At 36.0% G+C, this 21,567-nt stretch overlaps 3 protein-coding genes across 3 annotated transcripts in view; 2 read left to right on the forward strand and 1 right to left on the reverse strand.

Moving 5' to 3' along the window:
- LOC134747129 (malignant T-cell-amplified sequence 1 homolog) overlaps positions 1-1,812 on the reverse strand; it is a 48,395-nt gene extending 46,583 nt beyond the window's left edge. The window contains exon 1 of the mRNA XM_063681709.1: positions 1,669-1,812. Within this exon, the coding sequence (XP_063537779.1) occupies positions 1,669-1,679 (11 nt within the window). The 5' untranslated portion in view covers positions 1,680-1,812. The remainder of the gene's footprint in view (positions 1-1,668) is intronic.
- A 281-nt stretch (positions 1,813-2,093) lies between these two features.
- Positions 2,094-3,559, forward strand: LOC134747114 (WD repeat-containing protein 18). The gene has a single exon (XM_063681691.1). It carries the CDS (start codon positions 2,208-2,210, stop codon positions 3,528-3,530), a length of 1,323 nt encoding a protein of 440 aa, XP_063537761.1. The 5' UTR covers positions 2,094-2,207; the 3' UTR covers positions 3,531-3,559.
- A 699-nt stretch (positions 3,560-4,258) lies between these two features.
- Positions 4,259-21,567, forward strand: part of LOC134747133 (ankyrin repeat and LEM domain-containing protein 2 homolog) — a 33,940-nt gene continuing 16,631 nt past the window's right edge. The window contains exons 1-6 of the mRNA XM_063681714.1: positions 4,259-4,580; positions 4,689-4,929; positions 8,293-8,448; positions 13,655-13,818; positions 14,256-14,396; positions 15,257-15,430. Of these exons, the coding sequence (XP_063537784.1) occupies positions 4,560-4,580; positions 4,689-4,929; positions 8,293-8,448; positions 13,655-13,818; positions 14,256-14,396; positions 15,257-15,430 (897 nt within the window). The 5' untranslated portion in view covers positions 4,259-4,559. The remainder of the gene's footprint in view (positions 4,581-4,688; positions 4,930-8,292; positions 8,449-13,654; positions 13,819-14,255; positions 14,397-15,256; positions 15,431-21,567) is intronic.

A 21,567-nucleotide genomic window follows, 5' to 3' on the forward strand; every position in this document is an offset into this window, starting at 1 on the left:
TATTATGCCTTTTTCTTTAAGAAATAAATATATCTAATCTTATCTATGCCAATTTCCGCATTTTGTTAAATTACAAAAACTGGATCGACAAAAAAAACTATTTAATCATAGAATGTGGTCACCAAATTTCATCAGAATTGGTTAAGAATTGCGATCTGTAGAGGAGACTGAGGAACATACAACATTCATCCGAACATATGAAAGCAAAATGCCCGAGTTAAAACGGAGACCTTCGCTTCGGTCAATTACTATGTGAGTTTTAAATTAGAGGTCACGGGTTCGAACCCAAACTCGTGTTATTGAGTTTATAATTACTTATCACTTGATTGATCAGTTCTAAGTTCCAGTTTTTCCTCTGGGCTTGAAGGACAAGGATGGAACTGATGGCAGTCGCTTTTGTAAAAATAAGATTCAGAGCCAGACCCAATTCTTATGACAAGTTAGGTAGTCAAAAGTTTACCGCATACAGCGCGTGCTCCCTTGTATGTTGTGTCCAAAGGAGAAATCCCTAAACTAAGGAGAAGTTAATTTAGGAATTTTACGACTAGACTAGAATCCTTCCATGACAAAAAAAAACTAATTTAGAACGCCCTACGACGTAATTACAATAACTACCTACGCAACTAGATCCTGGATTAATGCTAGTAGTCCGGTGGCCGGCTGCATGAAACCCTACCTGATAAAAAAAATAGAAAATGCCTACTGACTTTTAGTAGCTTCAACTGCTCTTGGTCAGCCGCGGCTTATCCTGGCAAATTTTGTGCAAATATTGCAAATGGCAAAAAAGTGGTACAAAAATTCATCACAAAAAACCTCATCCAAAAATAGAATGAAACTTGTATGTCAGGATAGATGCCTGCCTAACTGCCTTTGAGGACAGTTAAAAAAAAGTGGTCGGCCAAATCCTGTGTTGGCATGAATACACGTCACGTCATGCTTCCGTGGTTTTCATAAGTTGACAACTTGACATTCAAGGTAGTATTTCACACTCTGCTTTGAGGACAGTTAAAAAAAAAGTAGTCGGCCAAATCCTGTGTTGGCATGAATACACGTCACGTCATGCTTCCGTGGTTTTCATCACAGATTATTAACTAGTTACTTGGTTTTCATAACTTGACATTCAAGGTAGTATTTCACACTCTGTCGCTTGCAAAGTCGGTGGTCGGAGCACTTACCGTGAATTGATCATGACGCTTTTTACTTCATATACAACTATAGCTGGTCAAGCAAATCTTGTCAGTAAATAGGAACAAAAAAAACATACTCATCCTTTTCTTTTGGGTGCTAGTACTAGTGTAAGACAAAGATAATATGATTCTCTCTGTCTATGTTAGAAATGAGACAGTCCCTTGACGTGCACGTATATTTCGCAACGAATAAAATGACGTAAATACTATACCAACTCGAAAATCGTTTTCATATTACATTCCAGGTTTAATCGATTATAAACATTATAAAGTTCAATGTACAACACTATTCACCCGTGTGACGTCATGACGTCAAGCAAAAATACTACTTTCTGATTGGATATTGGGCTGAGACTGACAATCGACCAATAACCGAGTAGTTTTCTTATAGGACTTATAGGAGTCACAAATTATAACCTTAAAAGCAAAAGAATAGATGTTTAAATTAAAATTATCCGGTAAATTAATAACTATCACTTACTTCTTAAACATGTTGATTGAAGGTTTGATATAGTTGAACCCAGAAATTTAACAGAATAGTTCACACGAAATAGTGATACCGGATAATACAATTACAGGCAATGTTCCTGTCACTTTTGACAACAATTTTGACGTAAACACTGAATTTCTGCCATTGGAATAATGTTCTATGATTGGCTGATCTTGAAGCGTTTTACTTTACCCCCTATTTTTAACTTTGCTTTCCATTGAAATTTATGTTTTAAGTTTCAATTATACATAATCATATGATTAAAGTTAACACTGCACAACTAATTAATTATTAAAATTAATTATTTTTCAACATCATATCACACACAGCTCTTTTATACTGTTAAATCGCATTCAACAATAACTTAAGCATAATTAGTTATTCTGGCAACTGCTGGCAACAATCATTTACATTTTACTGTATGTCACTTGAAAAAAAAAAGTTGTGAAGATTGTTGTTGTACTTATTTCAAAACCACGTGCAAAATTCATACTTTACGAATACAGAATACGTATTTTAAGATAAACAGCATGTCTAGCTTATTAGAAGTGTTAGTGACAACTGATTCAAACAATGCTTTATGGACTAGCTGCATTTGGGATCCTCATACTGGCACGAATCTCAAAACATACAAAGGCGGTGGAACATCTGAAGCAAAAACCCTTTCATTCGTCGGAAGCGACTACATAGCAGCCGTAGAGAAAACAAAACCGATATTACACATCTGGCCCTTGAATTCGCATCAAACAATACAAGGTATGCGGTTCATTCTGCCAGGAAAAGCAAGTGCTTTTGCGTTTAGTCCCGATGGAGCGTTTTGCGTGGCAGGCATTGATGAAAAGATTTATTTATGGCAGATCGCTTCTGGCAGCCTATTGTCAATAATAAGTAGACACTACCAGAAAGTGGTACTGTTAAAGTTTACACCAGATGGAAGATTTTTCGTGTCGGCAGCAGAAGATGGAATGGTTATGGTATGGTCTTTAGCTACCGTTGCTGCTAATCCTGAGGCTGAACTAGTGACTCAAACCACAGCAGGTCAACATGATCCTGTCTACATATTTTCAGACCACTCTCTGCCTGTTGCAGACTTATATGTAAGCAAAACAGGCATGCATGGCCGACTTTGCTCTGTGTCAGGAGACAGATCATGCAAAGTATATGATTTAGCATCAGGAGAGATGCTGCTGAATCTAGTCTTTGATGTTCCCTTGTCAGCAGTTACAATGGATGTCCTAGAGTTGAGTATGTTTATTGGGACTACAGAGGGAAAGATCTTCCAAATAAGTCTAACAAACCCTCCGAGAACCAGGGACCTACTGGTTAATACAGAGAATACTCCAGTTTTCACTGGACATAAGTCAGTTGTGAACTGTTTGTCAGTCTCTCTTGATGGTGAGACATTGATGTCTGCATCAAATGATGAGCGGGTATTACTTTGGCATATTGCAAGCAGGCAACCAATAAGAACTATAAAACACAAAGGACCTGTAACAAATGCTTATTTTACCACAAATTACCCAGCCATTTATAAGCAAGAGTTCAAACCAAGCATAGTTCTTCACTCTTTAGAAAGGTCTTTGGAAACTTCAGAAGACCACATTGAACTTGAAGTAATAATAAATAAAAAAAATAACTTCTGGCCAATTTCAACTGGAGAAGACTATGAACAAAATATTAGTATAGTAGCAGAGAATGAATATAAAGACAATGAAGATAAATATAAAACGGAAATAGAAAATCTGAAGAAAATTAATTCAAACTTGTATGCTTTTGCTATTCAAAAGGAAGTTAACAATATTGTAAATGGCAATAATAATGTTGGCAAGAAAAACAAAAAGAAAAAAAAATGAACTTGTGAATAGACCTTTATTAAAGCTCTCATTGTCTGTTTTATTTACTAATGAGCTGTAGCAAAAAACCGGGACAGCAGTAGGAAGCTACTGTTGTCCCGGTTTTTTGCCATGGCCCATGGGAGCCTGAGTTCCGCCTGGCAGTGGCAACTAATCCCAAAATCCCAATAATTGGCGTAGGCACTAGTTCTTAAGAAAGCCTTCTGACCAGTGTTGGCCTAATGTTAATTGCAAATAACCAGTACAAATTGAACCGTAAACTGTAACCGTCTGTTACTGTTTACGGTTCAATTTGTACTGGTTTTTGCAATTAACGTTCGGCCAACACTCAACACTGCTTCTGACCTTCCAACCCAGAAGGAAAACTAGGCCTTATCGGGATTATAGTCCGGTTTCCTAAATGTTTTCCATTACCTTTCTTTGTTTAATTTACTGTAAGTGGAAACTGGAAAATTCGTTGAATTATTTTCAACCACCTTGGAATTTTTTAACTTGCGGTTTTTTTATTGACATGGCAACCTCTGCGGGCTAAGCACGGTAGCATTTTTATCGCCTGTCACGTTCTAACAAGTAAGTGCGAAAGTGATAGGCATAGTGACAGGTGATAAAAATGCAACCATGCTGACACCGCTGCAATAGTTCGTTCGGAAATGAAATAAAATGATGTCTCTTGGTATAGACAACATTTAAAAACATAAATTTTACCGGTTTATTTTACGATTAAAATAATGTAAAGCAAATAAAACTAAAAATCAATACTGTACATTTTAAGAAATATTACGATAGCCATAGATTGGATTTGGGAAACAAATAACAATATGAAAATATTAATATCGGTTCGAAGTTTGATTTCAGAACGAAATAAAAAAAAAGTTAAAGCAAACGTCACCCTTTTCGAGCAACGCATTTTTGTCTGTTTTTAAAATACATCCGTAATTTACTGACTGGGCGTACATTCTCACGCACCATGTACTAAAAAAATAAACACTGGTCAATAGCAAGCGCTGCAACTATGGTCTTATCAGTCTTATGATATCTTGTTTACTCAAGGTAAGTTGAGAAGAATATGTTAATGGCACACGATCTTAAAAATAAACTCGAGGTTGTATTAACATTTTTGCGTCACAAACAAAACATTGTTTTGTTTATTGTTTTCAGTTGGACGTGATGTCGAAAGCCGTCATTATACCGGAGTGTAACAAGGATATAGGAGGAATGAAGGACGAGATATCCACGTCGCCGCCCGAAAAGAGGGAAGGAGCTATGGGCTTGTTAAGTCGCCTTTTGCGATTGGACACTTTGAAGAGGAGCGCAGCCGTGAGCCCGACGCCTACGGAGCCCCCGATGACGTACTACGGGGTGTACATTCCTTGCGAAATTAAAAAGGGCCCTGATGAAGGTAAACTTTTAAATTTTCAAACATCTGTTACTAGCAATACTTCCATGTATTATAAGATTTAAATAAATAAATAAATAAATATTATAGCATTCTTACACAGATTGACTAAGTCCCACGGTAAGCCTAAGGAGGCTTGTGTTATGGGTACTCAGGCAACGATATATATAATATATAAATACTTAAATACATAGAAAACACCCATGACTCAGGAACAAATATCTGTGCTCATCACACAAATAAATGCCCTTACCGGGATTCGAACCCAGGACCATCGGCTTCACAGGCAGGGTCACTACCCACTAGGCCAACCCGGTCGTCACAGATTTAACATCCTAGTAACCAAGAAGTTTATATTTCTAAGTAGGTATCAAGTAGAGATGGGCCGAATATGGAGAATATTCGGCCAAATTATTCGGTTCATCTGTATAAGTCTAATAAACCTTTTGAAAACGCTTTAATTACATTAGCAGCCAAAGATAAACCGCTTCCTTGGCATTCCCAAGAAACAATGAGGTTAATACGCGAAGCGAAGCAAGGGAAACTTACGGAAATTTCCAACTCTCCATATAGTCAAAACATCCTATAGATTCAACATGTCTAATCATGTAGGCTTGTGCCTGCTCGTTCACTACAGAGTGCTCAACTCTCGGTCAATCGTCTTTTAGCTCCTTTAGTTCAGTTCCATTGTTGAACTTGTTGAGAGCTGGGAATGAATAGGAATCAATTCAAGTTCTACAATATGACAACAAAAAAAATCAAAATATAGAGAAAAATAGTTTTTTTTCTTTATACTTTTCGGGCTTTGGCGTGTTATGTCGTTCTTTGATCTCGTTCACACTTGTGGTAGCGCCATTGTGAACCGTTTCTTTCTGTCCATTTTTCGTTTCACTCAGTCAAGCAATCTCCAATACTGAACTAATGGACCTAAAGACCAATTAAGAATTAAGAGCGTGCAAAAAGATTTAGTTCCTTTTGATTCTTCACGGGATTTCATTCTTAACAGTTCTTAGTTCATGACCGACACACACCTATTTTAATGACAACGGGAAACTGTAACCTGATGGAAGAAAGATCATTTGATGATCTTTTTTATTATTATATATATTTTATCTCTGACATCTAGAGACTTTTACATCTCTAAACAATTTTAGTACTTCTGTAAGTTCTGATATTTGTATAGTTTTTATTAGTTTTTTTTTTCTTGTGTAATTTAACATTTATATTTATTATTATTATTTAATAAGCAGGCAGGCAGTTATGGCAACTGATATGGCCTGTATCCAGTAATCATAAAGATATATATCATGAACGAGTATTAGATGTAGTGTTATGCTTGTCTAATTTATTTTTAAACTGGTTCACATTTTGTGCTGAAACTACGTCTTCCGGGAGTTTGTTCCAAGCCCTTACTACTCGGTTGCTCAGAAAGTGTTTGTAAGGGTTACTGTGAGACCTATGCCTTTCTAGCTTTAAGTGATGACCTCTCAGACGATCGCTGTTGTTGCGCTTGAACATCTCTTGAAAATCCTTGAGGTCATAGTGCCCAGATAGTATTTTGTAACTCTATTAGGTCTCCGCGTTCTCTGCGGTTCTTTAAGGTAGTGAGTTTCAGTTCCTTTAGTCTCTCCTCATATGGCTTGTTTTTAAGTTGCCTTGGCAGTTTCGTGAAACTCCGTTGAACCTTCTCCAGCATCTCAATGTCCTTGGCAAAGTAAGGACTCCAGACTTGAAACGCATACTCCAGTATGGGTCTGACGTATGTCTTGTATATTTTTAGCATCATATCCGGTGTTAAGGTCTTGAAAGCTTTCCTAATGAGGTAAATCATGCTTCTGGCTTTCTTAACCATTGTAGATATGTGCTCTTCCCACTTTAGATCTTCCGAGATCTATGTAATTATGTAATTTTTAATATTTATGTATTTTTAATATTTATGTAATTGTTTTTTGTAATTTTGGGTTAATTTTATTGTTTGTAAAAATTGACATGTAAAAGTGCCCCTGTGGCCTATTTGCTGAATAAATGTTTGATGTTTAATGATGTTTAGAGTACTTCAAAAATTTTGTGGGGGAGCTAACATTTTATAGTTTTTTATTTTATTTTTAACATTTTTAACTGGACAAACAGAATTTTAACCAAATAATTCGGCGGAATACGAACATTGGGAAACTTGCCAAATATGCCGAATACCGAATAATTACCAAATAATCAGCCCATAAAAAAAGATGTAGAGGCAGACAATATCGAAAATGGGAAGACAATATCAAAAAGGTGGCAGGAACATGTTGGACGAGGTTAGCAATGGAGCAATGGTTATGGTGCACACTTGGGGATGCCTATGCCGGACAGTATGACTACCAAAAAACCGTTGTCTAATATAAACATTATTATTTACACTTACTTTCAGAAACCAAAATTTCTTTATATGTAATTTATAAGGTTGTTAATAGGTAAAGGCTATTTTCAATTGAATTTAATTCAATTAGCCCATCTCAAGTAAAGTGTGTCATAGGTATTTAGTTGTTATCTTGTATGTCATTAATACAATTGCAATCATTCCTTTCTTTAATAGCAATCTTTAATAATTCAATGGTCCATTCAATGAGCGCCGTCTTTTATTGTATATAAACAACTTGATGTCAAATAAACAGACAAAATGTTTATATACAATTATTATTATTTTAGTTTTTTATCTACTTTCTTCTATAATGATTTGTAGGCTTCTGGTGAATGGATTCTTTCTTCTAAACAACAATATCAAAACTATGCAGGTGTTATAGATGCAGAGATGTATGCAATGGCACCATGACTCTTTTCTTCCACCATAATAATCAGAGACCGGAATTATTGTGGCATTTTTGAACTGTAGGTAGTTTTTATTTATCAACTTCGATACACGTAATATCGATACATTGTAGAACACAAAATATTAAAAAGCTATAATAGATAATGGATATTTCATATTTGACTGTAAAATAAGTAATTAATGCAGATAATATGAAAAAAAAAGATGACTACTTATTATTGCCGTACTGATAATTCCGCTACTTAAGGAAATTTAATTTTTTTTTTATATAATTGCACATATAAAGGGTTTTTCATAGAAGATAATATTATAAAAAAATGCCTTTTGGCATTAAGTCCGCCATTTGTACATTTCTCTTTGTTTGTGCAATAAAGTTTAAATAAATAAAAGTTACATGTCCCAGCCTTTTTAGCTGTTTTTGGCAGCATGCATCTTTATCCTCGTTGCCTCATTGCTGATAGAGAGAGAGCGAAAAAAGTTTTCCATCAATTCAGCTCATGGCTAATATTTATGTTAATTGCAATTAGCCCCTCAATGACCTTATAACATTTTCACAGAAGCAATACACGTGTACGAAAACAAAGCGGAGGCGCTAGAGTTAGTCCGGCGCTACAAACTGGGCCGGTTCAAGTCTTTCCATGACCGGAAGGAGGCCGTGTCTTTCGCGCTGCGCGGGGCCGAGCCTGCGGCTACCACGGATGGCAATGATAGCTGTGAGTGATACTTTCATAAGACTTTAAAATATTATTATAAATTTCTTAGGTTATTATCTAGCTACGCCACTTGGGATGTGCGGAGGTGTCACACTAGCGTGGCTCATATTAGAGTGTTCTACATTTGATAACATGGCGGAGGCGCTAAACTGGTTCGGCGCTACAATAAACTGGGCAGGTTTAAGGCTTTCCATGACCGGAAGGAGGCTGTGTCTGTGTTTTTCCGGCGGACACCACGGATGGCAATGATAGCTGTGACTGCTGTGAGTAACACTTGCATAAGCGCCACTTGCACCGTCCCACTAACCCGGCCAACCCGGGTTTAACCGGTTAAACCGTTAACCCAGTGCCAAATTGTACTGGTAACCATGGTAGCTTCAGGTTTAACCGGTTAACCCCGGGTTAGTGAACGGTGCAAGTGGCCCTAAGACTTATTAGTACAGATGACAGATATGTACGACAGAGACGATGAAAGTTATAATAATGAGGATGGGATGAGGAGAGTAAAAACCGACGGCGACACCCTTAACAAGCTTGTACTGTGCGGTGGTGAGAACATTAAACGTAATTACGTTCATTAATGATAGGTAGGGTGACCCTTTCTTGGCTGACATCACAGCCACCTGTTTGTTAAGACTGAACTGACTGAGCAAACAAGGGATCCATATTCCCGTTTTACACCCTGCTTATTATGCCGGCTCACGGTCGTGCATTGCTTCGCAGTGGCTTGGATTGGATCGAGGACGTCATTAAGTGGACCAAATCCATTGTTCACGTAGCGTATACAGTTTTAATTTTTAGTCCTCTTTTCAGCCCTCATTTTTAAAGAGCTGCGTTGATTATGAAAGTAATAGTCACAAAACAGAATGACGGAGACCGCGAGTCGGAGGAGAAAAAGTCAGGGAGGAGTTCCGAAGCAGTAGCTAATGACGCAACCGGGACAAACGCTAAGATGAGAGAAAGTTGTACCTTCATTTTGAATTGGAACCCACATGCAACTAACTTCTATTATTACGTGTGCTCGTTTGCATAATCCAGGTTAAATAAGACGTAAGACAAAACCGTCACGTGTAACTGAAACGTGTGCTAGTGACTGTTAATGACTGCATGTAAATGGCGAACGGTGCCATTAAAACGCTCTAATCTTATTTCTAAGGCTGCCTTGCTAAACTGTGAACATTTTCATATGTTTTGTATGTTGAAGTTAATATTGTGTAGGTGTTGGATTTTAGTTAAGTTATCAGGCAGTTAATAATCCCACATAACTGCCATAACTGGATCGTATCAGAAAATATGAAATTGAAATAAGACTTATGAATCATTAGCCTACGAGTACCTGAAGTATGTAGGTACCTACTTTGTTTCGTATGTAATTAGTGGTCGAGATTTCGATACAAGACGCCTTATTTGTTCGGGGCATTGCCCTGATTGGTAATAACTTGGTTACGAAGTCAATTAATATAATCTCTTTATTAATTTTTAACAAGCAGAAACGTCTGCGATCGATCCTATTAAGCTTAGAATAAATTTAAAAGTGGAAAAATTACTGCCTTGGGTGAGACTTGAACTCACGGCCTCTGGATCGATACTCTCAAGACCTCATCCATAGTCAGCAAACTACTAGTTTTGCTGACTATAGATGAGGTCTTGGTGGCTCAGTTGGCAGAGCGCTGGAGTATCGATCCAGAGGCCGTGAGTTCAAGTCTCACCCAAGGCAGTAATTTTTCCACTATTAAATTTATAATCTCTTTGTTTCTCACGTCTCCATGCACTGCTTTGGGTATAACTAGTTGACCAGCCCCGGCTTCGCACGGGTAAACCTAAACTCACTCTATTGATAGCTGAAAACCGCATGAAAATCCGTTCAGTAGTTTTTGAGTTTACCGGTTTTATAAGGTGTAGTGATATAAATACTTAAATACGTAAAACAACCATGACTCAGGAACAAATATCTGTGTCACCACATAAATAAATACCCTTACCGAGATTCGAACCCGGGACCACCGGCTCCAGGGATATTAAAGCATATAAATATTACACAATGAATTTATATATAAAATACGTTTCATAAATTATCTGTTTACTAAGCTTTCTTCTGATAACAATTGACCTCCTTTCGTATCTATTATTGATAACAGGGATAACCTGAATGATAATTATTTTCTACAATAACATAAATGTTTATATGAAAATGTTATCTTGTACTATTTCCGGGTGAAATTGAATTGTTTGTCTTTAGATAATGATTTGTTATTATTATTCTGCCCGTTAGTTGGCGCCACTTGCGAGTTAGATCCATTAGGACATTGTACATGTAGAAACATCACGGTGACATAGGCATCTTCTCCCACGAGACCTTACGGGCGTCCGCTAACGAGCGCGGTTGCACGGAGCGAATGAGCGGATTAATAATAAATAATATGAGCAACGCTAACTGGCACGAACGCGTGCGACGGATTTTACCTACGATGGCACCCGCGTGCGTGCGCTGGCTCCGTGCACCCGCCCGCGCCAGCTAGCGGACGCCCAACTTAACATAAATAAATAATAGTTATTTGTTATACAAGGGTGCAAAGTTGTATTTTACCCGCGAGTGTTTTAACACACGAGAAGTAAAATACATTTGCACCCGTGTGTAACACAAAACTTTTCCCCTCACTATAGCGAGGAAAGTGCAACATCCACAGGCTTTAGATCATCTTCATCAACTGGAATCACTAATTTTTTAACGATATTATAACAAAAAAAAAACTGGAAATTCTGTACTTTTACGTAAGAAGTTTTTAAGTAAATTTTTTGTTGATAATGTTGACATTTCTAACGTATGAAATGTCAATGATGCGTTTTAAAATTGCATCGACTTAACTTGTGCGTTCAGAATTATATTTAACATAATTATTGAAAAACAAACGTTTATTATGGAATTTTAAGGTTTATGACTTAAAATCATTCAATAAAGCTAAATCTGGTATTTTTTATTAGATTCTCAAACCATTTATTTAATGATAACTAATATCGAACGAACCATTATTATGAGCGTTTTACGTTTTGTTATCTGTCAAGCTACTTAAACACGCTCCATCCAAGGTCAAATTACTTTCCCCACTAGTGGATAAAATGCGTTTTTCCCCGCTTGTTTTAAAGGATAAAAGACGGCTTTCCGAGCTAGTGAGGGGAAAATAAATTACCATATATTTTGAGCTTAAACTTAAGGATTTTACGAGTTTATAAATATGGTCATGCCTTGTTTTAGCATGCGAATTAACTGTACCGAAAATACAGAAATAGTAGAACTGTAAATACCTAGCTAACCGGACGAGGTGTCCAAAATGAACTGAACACTATTTTATTGCTAATATAATAAAAGTATCTGCAGGTCATTTTGAAAACTTCAGCTGCTTGTAGCTGGCGGTACGAGGTTTTTCATTAGGAATGAATGTCATACGTTAGAATTACTTGGGCAACAGCTAAAGTAATTGGATACTTATTAGCTAACCTATTATGTCTTATTTATTAGATGGGTGTTAATGTAGAGGCGTGCGTAAATACCATTAGTCACGCTAGGTACCGTCGCCAGCACCGTTTACTGACAACATTTGAACCTTATGGCACAGACACACGGTCCAATGATCGTCAGCTAAGAATATTGTTGTTAATACTCGCGTGATAACGACATAAAATACGTAACCATTGCAAGCAAAAACTGCCATTATATCGTTTGTAATAAGGAAAATTTTTATCATGGCTTAGCTTTATTGATATAGGTCAACATAAATTAACACTATTGTACTTAATCGCTTGTACTTCTTATATTATGACAAAGAGGATATAATAAGATAGAGCGGTACTGTCATCGTAAATTTTGTAACCCCAGTAAATTCACTGCCATCTATCGACACACCTTAAAACTAAAAATGAAGATTTATAAAAATACGATAAAATTTATTTAAATATGGATAAATGATTTTTTTTATTTGCATTAATTATTTTTATGATTTCGACCCATGTTCTTTCACTGATATGCGTTAAAATTGTTAAACAACAAACGAAACCATCAACGCCATCTATAGGACAGTAGGCCAAAGCTAGTAGCGCCCTCTGATCGAGAATCAAATTTTCTTGATTTTCGAGGCACGTTTTTTCCTTAGACTGTATCCATCTATTACGGAGTTATATCTATCTTTGATTATGATCACCTGCCAGAAAAAAATAACTATAGTATATTAAATGCCATCTAATAATTGCAATGGGCTGGTCTAGAGCCTTTTAGAGATATGTATAATATTATTATTGTAATGTACATCTGAGTCATCAACTCCATAATATTGCATAATACTAATACATAAGTATATTAATATTGCATAATAACAAACATGGCATTGGCAGGATGCCACAAAAAACTAGATATTTGAAGCCATTATTCATATATCAGTAACGCGGACATAAGACTAATTGTCTATTTGAAAACAGGCAAACTTTGAAAGACAGCAAATTTTGTATATTAAAAAAAAACCGGCCAAGTGCGAGTCGGACTCGCGCACCGACGGTTCCGTAATTTTTAGTATTTGTTATTATAGCGGCAACAGAAATACGTCATCTGTAAAAATTTCAACGGTCATCATCATCATCACGGTTCGAGATACAGCCTGGTGACAGACAGCGAAGTCTTGGTAATAGGGTCCCGTTTTTACCCTTTGGGTACGGAACCCTAAAAACGATTGTAATTTATAATGAATATTTGTTAGAAAACCCTAAATACAGTTGAAAATAGACCCACTGCGTCATTTCGTCAACTTATTGGTGTCTAAAGCCTTATCATAAGACGAAAAGGGATGAACTAAGTAGTCAAACGAGGGGGCATAGCTATGGTCTATTTACAATAAATTATGTAGAAATATTTTCCATAATGTCCATATCCAGGAATAAAAATGGGGACTAATATGTTTGTATGGAGGAGCGGTAACCCACCATCCCTTTAACACTTGTATAGAACGCCATTAGTCAAGCGCGTTTCAAACGCTGTTTCACACCTGTGCCTATACTTCTAATCTAGCATTAAAAAATGGGATCTTGGCTGTTAAGGTCATAATGTCATCTCTTTCACTCCTAACCAGTCTTGGCAAGTGTAATGGAGTGCATTGTGACCTCAGCCTTAACTGTTTCCCAGATATTTAAATATAAATCCTTATTTTCTTTTTAATTCCAGCTCTAATGGGCGAAAAGCCATATCCATTCAAGGCGCCATCGCCCCAGGATATGGTGGCGCTTCGGAAGTCGATCGAGAAGGGACTGCTGGCCGCTGTGAGGGAGAGAGTGTGGGACAACCCCCGGTATCTCGTCAGCAGTGGAAACACACCGGCTATTATGCAGGTATGAAACTATTAGACTTCGTTTCTTTTCAGATTAGAAAAAAACTCCGTGGAAGTAAACATGAGTTAAAATTTCTAATGGTTTTTATGTTTTTTCTAATTGTCTAAAGGTAATAATACCTTTGCTCATCCTATATCCTAAAATTTGACACAAGCCAACACAAGCCTTATTGAGCTTACTTTGGGGCTAGGTCGATTTGTCTAAGATTGTCCTATAATATTTATTTATATCGGCAACAATTTTGCAATGTCCGGTGAAATACACCGTGCATTTAAGGATTGTGTCTCACTTGAGATTTGCAAGCGGGTTTCGAATTGGAACAGCGAAAAGAAAAATAACTCTCTTATCTTATAAAGTCATCAAACTATTAAACTCCTTGTATGGTGTGTACCGTGTCGATTTTTATTCGCATATGTAAACGAAGTGTTATTTCCCAGGAGGGTTCCCGCTACAACGCTTTGCACGTAGCAGCTAAAGCGTTGAACGCTGAGATGTGTAACCTTGTGCTGACGACGGTCGGCAACCCTGCCTTCGTGCAGACCTTGTACGGGCTGGACGCTGACGCCGACTGTTGCAAGGTGAGAATATTATCCAGTGTTAGTTTACAAAGTTCCCGCTACAATGCTTTGTACGTAGCAGCCAAATCGTTGAACGCGGAGATGTGTAATCTCGTGCTGACGTCGGTCGGCAACCCTGCCTTCGTGCAGAGCTTGTACGGGTTGGACGCTGACGCCGACTGTTGCAAGGTGAGAATATTATCTAGTGTTAGTTTACAACTTTTACAAGGTTCCCGTTACAACACTTTGCACGTAGCAGCCAAAGCGTTGAACGCGGAGATGTGTAATCTCGTGCTGACGACGGTCGGCAACCTTGCCTTCGTGTCTGCACTATTGAACGGGCTGGACGCTGACGCGGACTGTTGCAAGGTGAGAACATTTTTGCAAGTTACATGCATAAATAATAAACAGACTAGACAAAACCAAGTCTTATAAACGTTTCTTGGTGTCTTGGGTATCTTGGTCGTTGTAAATTTCATCCACACTGGAATCCAGGTAACATGGTTTTTATAAACTTTCTAAAAGACTTCCCGTCATGTTAAGCCTAAATACGTGACGGTTGATGTAGATGTCGATGTACGCGCGAAGCGGAGTTGTCAAAAAATGACGTTTGACTATTCAGTAACCACTGACGGCGTAGTACAGAAGACTTTACCTCTCTATTGATCTCTATCAATAACCCTTCAGTAGTGATCATAAGGTTATACAGCCAACGTGATAGAATGTGTCAATTGATGTCTTATATTTTGAGAATGTTCACGTATTGGCATTGGCGAATGTAGTCAGAAATGTCCGAATTCGAATCTAAGCGAAGTCTTATTATCATTTTATGTAACAGTGTTTCGATTCAGTAATGATTTGTTTCATATTATTTATTTCAGGAATTCGCCGCGATCCTAGTGGACCGCTACCTGAACACGCCTGATAAAGGCATGAACGAGACGCCGCTGCACTTCGCGGCCAAGTTCGGCGCCGAGGCGTGCGTGGACGTGCTCACGTCCTTCCCTCAGTGCAACAAGCAGGCTATTAACAAGTTCGGCGAGCAGCCTAAAGATGTGCGTGAACTATTTTTAGGCTTCACCTATTTTTTATAAGCCTTCAACTCCTTCTGTCATTTGCCTGTAGAACATTCAATATCGGTCAAGTAAGGTATCACAAATTCGTTTTAATTTTCCGCCAGGTGTTCGCTCGAAATATTCATCTGGTACTGAACATTGCGGGCCAGTCTTTCTCCTCGGGCGGTTTCACCCTCGTTCTCTTTATTCACGAGTGTAATTTGATCATGAGCACGTCGGTGATTTAATATGGCGTCATCGTTAAATGATCTATAAAATTGAGTAGTATAATCACAGAATAACTAATAGTACTACCGTACCGAAAATTCACTCCTCCACAAAAGCCATATTTAGGTACAAAATTATACCTACACTCGCCGCCTGCAAGCAAAATTGAAACTTATAACCGCGCACGAACCGTGAATCTTCTTTGCGCGCCGCAGTTTTATGACCGAGCTGCGAGTGTCGGCACGGGGTTGTCACTTGACAAGTTTTTGTACCTATGCCTACTGATTTATTATTTTTAAGATAAATATTAGACCGATAGTGGGACCATATTTTTGACCTTAAAGTTATGATAATTCTAAAGAAGGAAAAGTGATGCTTATATGGCAGGGGACATGTTTTTAAGCATATTTGTAATTTAAGAGGAAAAGTTAGAACGAGCGTTAGGTATAAATTAGGTATTTATATATTTTGATTGATGCTTTTTGAATATTGAATTAAAGTGCAAAGTTTAAGCTTCATCGTTTAAATTATGTATGACTCTTTAAACTGTTACATTTTTAGAAAAAAAATTAACGTGCTTCTTTGTCAAACTAAAATTAGCCTATTATTTTGTCGATATTGAATTAAAGTTTTAAAAATCCACAATAATATCTCTAAATTCTTAAGTTAATAGACAAAGCCGAAAAATTAGAAAAATAGGATTGCTGCTTAAATTTTAATATGCGTTTTTTGTCCTGTAAGGTCCAATATTGAATTAAAGTCTATAAAGATAAGTTTCATACTATAAAATAATATATGCAACCATATTATGAAAAGTAAGAAATTTCTGTGTGTAGCTTCCATTGTTATAGCCAAATCTATTTAAAAAGGCGCGAAATTCATACATATGCCGCGCTGGTCCGTCAAGGTGCCGGCGCGGCACGCGGGAGCCTATCGTAGCATTCGTATCTATCTATACCTATAGGTACCTCGCCCGGTCGCCCCACCCCCCGCTCAGCTTCGTAAGTACTTCGTACTTTTCTTGTCATTCATTAGTTTGTTTACCGTGCACATAAATTAGATGCCGATATTACGTGAAAATAATGTAATTATGACTTCAAAATGAGTACAAAATGTTTGTTATGTGGACTGATTATTTGTAGTTACTTAGTGGTCCGAGAGCTGGTAGACATTTTGGAGTAGGTCCTTGAGGCAAGCTGAAAATTTGCCTGATACTTCTCCTATCATACCCTAACTCAGCACTGGAGGTCTGGCTGCAGGGTAGCGGGGCTAAATCAACCCTTATATTTTTTAAGATTTTTTAGGGCTCCAAAAAAGTTCGTGAGGCAATCTGTAATTTTTACAGGTTGAAGTTAAGTATCTAAATAGTCACAAAAAAATAAGCCTGAACATTTGGTCGGGTCTTTGACCTTGCCAGAAGAGCTAAAAAGTAACGTATGGCACTTACTCGTACGTAAAATTAAGTTTGTCTACTATAGTAATTGTATGCATTACAAAGTTATTTTTGTAGTACAGTAAATTAAAGACTACTAGGTAGGATGTACATACAAACTTCTTTACAGGGGTGGTATCTTTTCTCTGCAGCTGACTGTACAATGTGATTGTAACTATGACGATGGTGTATATTTATGATGTATGATATTTATTGTGTTTTTTGTATGTTACTTAAGGGCTTCTGTTAAGGGAACGAAAATTTGATTATTTAAGCCCTGTAAATATTTTTTTCTGTTTTTTTTTCTATTTGTTTTTTTTAAAATGTTTATTAAGGGTCCACTGCAGGCGAACGAAAATGTTTATTATTTTGCGCTACGGCACACGGTTTAGGAGATACAGAATTATAAAGGTTTTTTGTGGTTTTTTTTTTTAATATATTAAATTAAGGGTTTCTTAGTGGAACGAAAATTTGATTATTTTTGCGTTCCGTTGCACGGTTTAGGAGATACAGCCCTCTAAAAAATTTTTTGTTTTTTTTTCTTTTCTTTTTAAATGTTAATTAAGTTGAACGAAAATTTTATTATTTTACGCTACGACGCTATTATTAAATTATGTTAGATTTTGAAATTTTTATATTAAATATATCTACTTATATATAAAGTTGAAGTTTGGTTATTGAATTTTATATTATATAAATATACAAAAAAAGAAATATAGGGCTGTATCTCCTAACCCGTCCGTCGTAGCGCAAAAATAATAAAATTTTCGTTCCCCTTTAAAAACACTTTTAATATACAAAAAACACAATGAAACACAATAAGAAAAAAAAACTCTACACGGCTGTATCTCCTAAGCCGAGCGTCGTAATATTAAAAAAAAAAAAAACCAAAAAAGTCTTTATAAGGCTGTATCTCTGAACCGTGGGTCGTAGAGTAAAATAATAAAATTTTCTTTCAACTTAATTAACATTTAAAAAGAAAAGAAAAAAAAAAAACAGAATTTTTTTTTTAGAGGGCTGTATCTCCTAAACCGTGCATTGTAGCGCAAAAATAATCTAATTTTCGTTCCCCTTTGAGAAACCCCTAAGTAACATACAGAAAACACAATGAAAAACTAAAAAGAAAAACAAAGAAAAAATCTTTATAGGGTTGTATCTCCTAAACCGTGCGACGGAGCGCAAAAATAATCAAATTTTCGTTCCACTAAGAATCCCTTAAGTAATATATTTAAAAAAAACACAGAAAATCTTTATAAGGCTGTATCTCCTAAACCGTGCATCGTAGCGCAAAATAATAAAATTTTCGTTCCATTGCAGTGGACCCTTAGTTAACATTAAAAAAAAAAGAAAAAAAAAACAGAAATAGTACATTTCGATGCTAGTGCGGAAAGTATGTCATACTTTACATACTTTCGAAGAATGACATTTCCGCACGTGTATCGAACGACGTTTTTTAATACCGTTGCGAAAAACAACAAGTAAGGAATTCGAAACTTTTATATTATTAATTCTGTGACATTATTGACATTAGACTTATATTGACCGGGATATAGACCGTGATTACCTTTTGTATTATTTGTGAGCTCCCGATATTTCAAAACCACCGTGAATCATTCAAAACTCTAATTATTGACATTGACATTATGAAGAGGTGTTTTTATAGCTTTTATTCGACTAGAATGGATTTTGTTATTATTATTGAACCCACTACATACAACAACACATTGTATTGTTTTACAAATATAAAACATTGTACTATTATTACCTAAATATCGTTATTAACGATTATTTCAATACTCAATACTCAGTAATCAACATAAAAACCTACTGTTAAAGTAAGAATACGAAAAATATACATATTTCATATTTTATTACTTACCTCTTCATTATTATAACACGTCTATTTTTTTATATATTGAATATTGAAAAACCGTTCTTAATAAGTTGTCTGAATAGAACGGAACGCCTGTCAAAGGAGAGGCGTTTTTTATTTCTGCTTTAATTTTCCAAAGGCAACATTCGATATTGTTTTTATAAATGTACGATACACAAATAATCGTAATTAACGATATTTGGGTAATAATAGTACAATGTTTTATATGTACAATTGTCTTATAGAACATGCATTTAAAAAAAAACTTTCATTAAAGTGGGTTCAATAATAATAACACCCAGCTAAAAAAACACCTCTTCATAATGTCAATGTCAATGATGTCACAGAATTAATAATATAAAAGTTTCGAATTCCTTACTTGTTGTTTTTCTTATTTTTTCGCAACTGTATTGAAAAACGTCGTTCGATACACGGGCGGAAATGTCTAATAATGACATACTTTCCGCACTAGCATCGAAATGTCCTATTACAGGGCTGTATCTCCTAAACCGTGCGTTGTAGCGCAAAAATAATCTAATTTTCGTTCCCCTTTGAAAAGCCCCTAAGTAACATACAAAACACACAATGAAAAACTAAAAAGAAAACAAACAAAGAAAAAAATGTTTATAGGGTTGTATCTCCTAAACCGTGCGTCGGAGCGAAGAGCAAAAATAATTAAATTTTCGTTCCACTTTAAGAAACCCTTATTAATATTTAAAAGATACAACCCTATAAAGATGTTTTAATTTTTTGTTTTCTTTTTTGTTTTTCATTGTATTTTTTGAATGTTACTTACGGGTTTCTCAAACGAGAACGAAAATTAGATTATTTTTGCGCTTCAACGCACGGTTTAGGAGAGACAGCCCTGTAAAGATATTTTTCTGTTTTTTTTTTTGTTTTTTTTTTTAATGTTAACTAAGGGTCCACTGCAATGGAACGAAAATTTTATTATTTTGCGCTACGATGCACGGTTTAGGAGATACAGCCTTATAAAGATTTTTTTTTTAAATATAAATTAAGGATTTCTTAAAGTGGAATGAAATTTTGATTATTTTTGCGCTACGACGCACGGTTTAGGAGTTACAGCCGTGTAAATATTTTTTTCGTTTTTTTTTGTTTTTTCTCATATTAAAAAAGGGTTTCTTAGAGGCAAAGAGGATATAATAAGATAGAGTGGTACTGTCATAGTAAATTTTGTAACCGCTTTAAATTCACTGCCATCTATCGACATACTTTAAAACTAAAAATGAAGATTTATAAATATACGTTAAAATGTATTTAAATATGGATAAATGATTTTTTTTATTTGCATTAATTATTTTTATATGATTTTGACCCATGTTCTTTCACTGATATGCGTTAAAATTATAAATAACAAACGAAACCGTCAACGCCATCTATACGAGAGTAAGCCAAAACTAGTGGCGCCCTCTGATCGAGAATCAAATTTTCGTGATTTTCGAGGCACGTTTTTTCCTTAGACTGTATCCATCTATTACGGAGTTATATCTATCTTTGTTAGAGGGGAACGAACATTTTACTTTTTTTGCGCTCCGACGCACGGTTTAGGAGGTACAGCCCTATAAAAAGATTGTTTTCTTTGTTTTTTTCTTTTATGTTTTCATTGTGTTTTTTGTATGTTACTTAGGGGCTTCTGATAGGGGAACGAAAATTTGATTATTTTTGCGCTATAACGAACGGTTTAGGAGATACAGCCCTGTAAATATTTTTTCTGTTTTTTTTTCTTTGTTTTTTTTAAAATGTTTATTAAGGGTCCACTGCAGGCGGACGAAAATGTTATTATTTTGCGCTACGGCGCACGGTTTAGGAGATTAAGCCTTATACGGATTTTTTGTGTTTTTTTATACCTATATTAATTAAGGGTTTCTTAAAGTGGAACGAAAATTTGATTATTTTTGCGCTCCGTCGCACGATTTAGGAGATTCAACCCTATAAAGATTTTTTCTTTGTTTTTCATTGTGTTTTTTGTATGTTAATTAGAGGTTTCTCAAAGGGGAACGAAAACTAGATTATTTTTGCTCTACAACGCACGGTTTAGGAGATACAGCCCTCTAAAGAATTTTCTTTTTCTTTTTTTTTAATGTTAATTAAGGGTCCACTGCAGTTGAACGAAAATTTTATTATTTTGCGCTACGACGCACGGTTCAGGAGATAGAGCCTTATAAAGATTTTTTTTTTTTTTTTTGAGGGTTTCTTAAAGTGGATCGAAAATTTGATGATTGTTTTTGTGCTACGACGCGCGGTTTAGGAGATACAGCCGTGTAAAGATTTTTTTTCTTTTTGTGTTTCATTGTACGACCGGTCTGGCCTAGTGGGTGACCCTGCCTGTGAAGCCGATGGTCCTGGGTTCGAATTCCGGTAAGGGCATTTATTTGTGTGATGAACACAGATATTTGTTCCTGAGTCATGGGTGTTTTCTATGTATTTGTATATTATATATATCGTTGTCTGAGTACCCATAACACAAGCCTTCTTGAGCTTACTGTGGGACTGTCAATCTGTGTAAGAATGTCCTATAATATTTATTTATTTATTTATTGTGTTTTTTGTATATTGAAAGAGGGGAACGAATTTTTTTTTATT

Source organism: Cydia strobilella, chromosome 14 (assembly GCF_947568885.1).
Source record: "Cydia strobilella chromosome 14, ilCydStro3.1, whole genome shotgun sequence".
Taxonomy (NCBI): domain Eukaryota; kingdom Metazoa; phylum Arthropoda; class Insecta; order Lepidoptera; family Tortricidae; genus Cydia; species Cydia strobilella.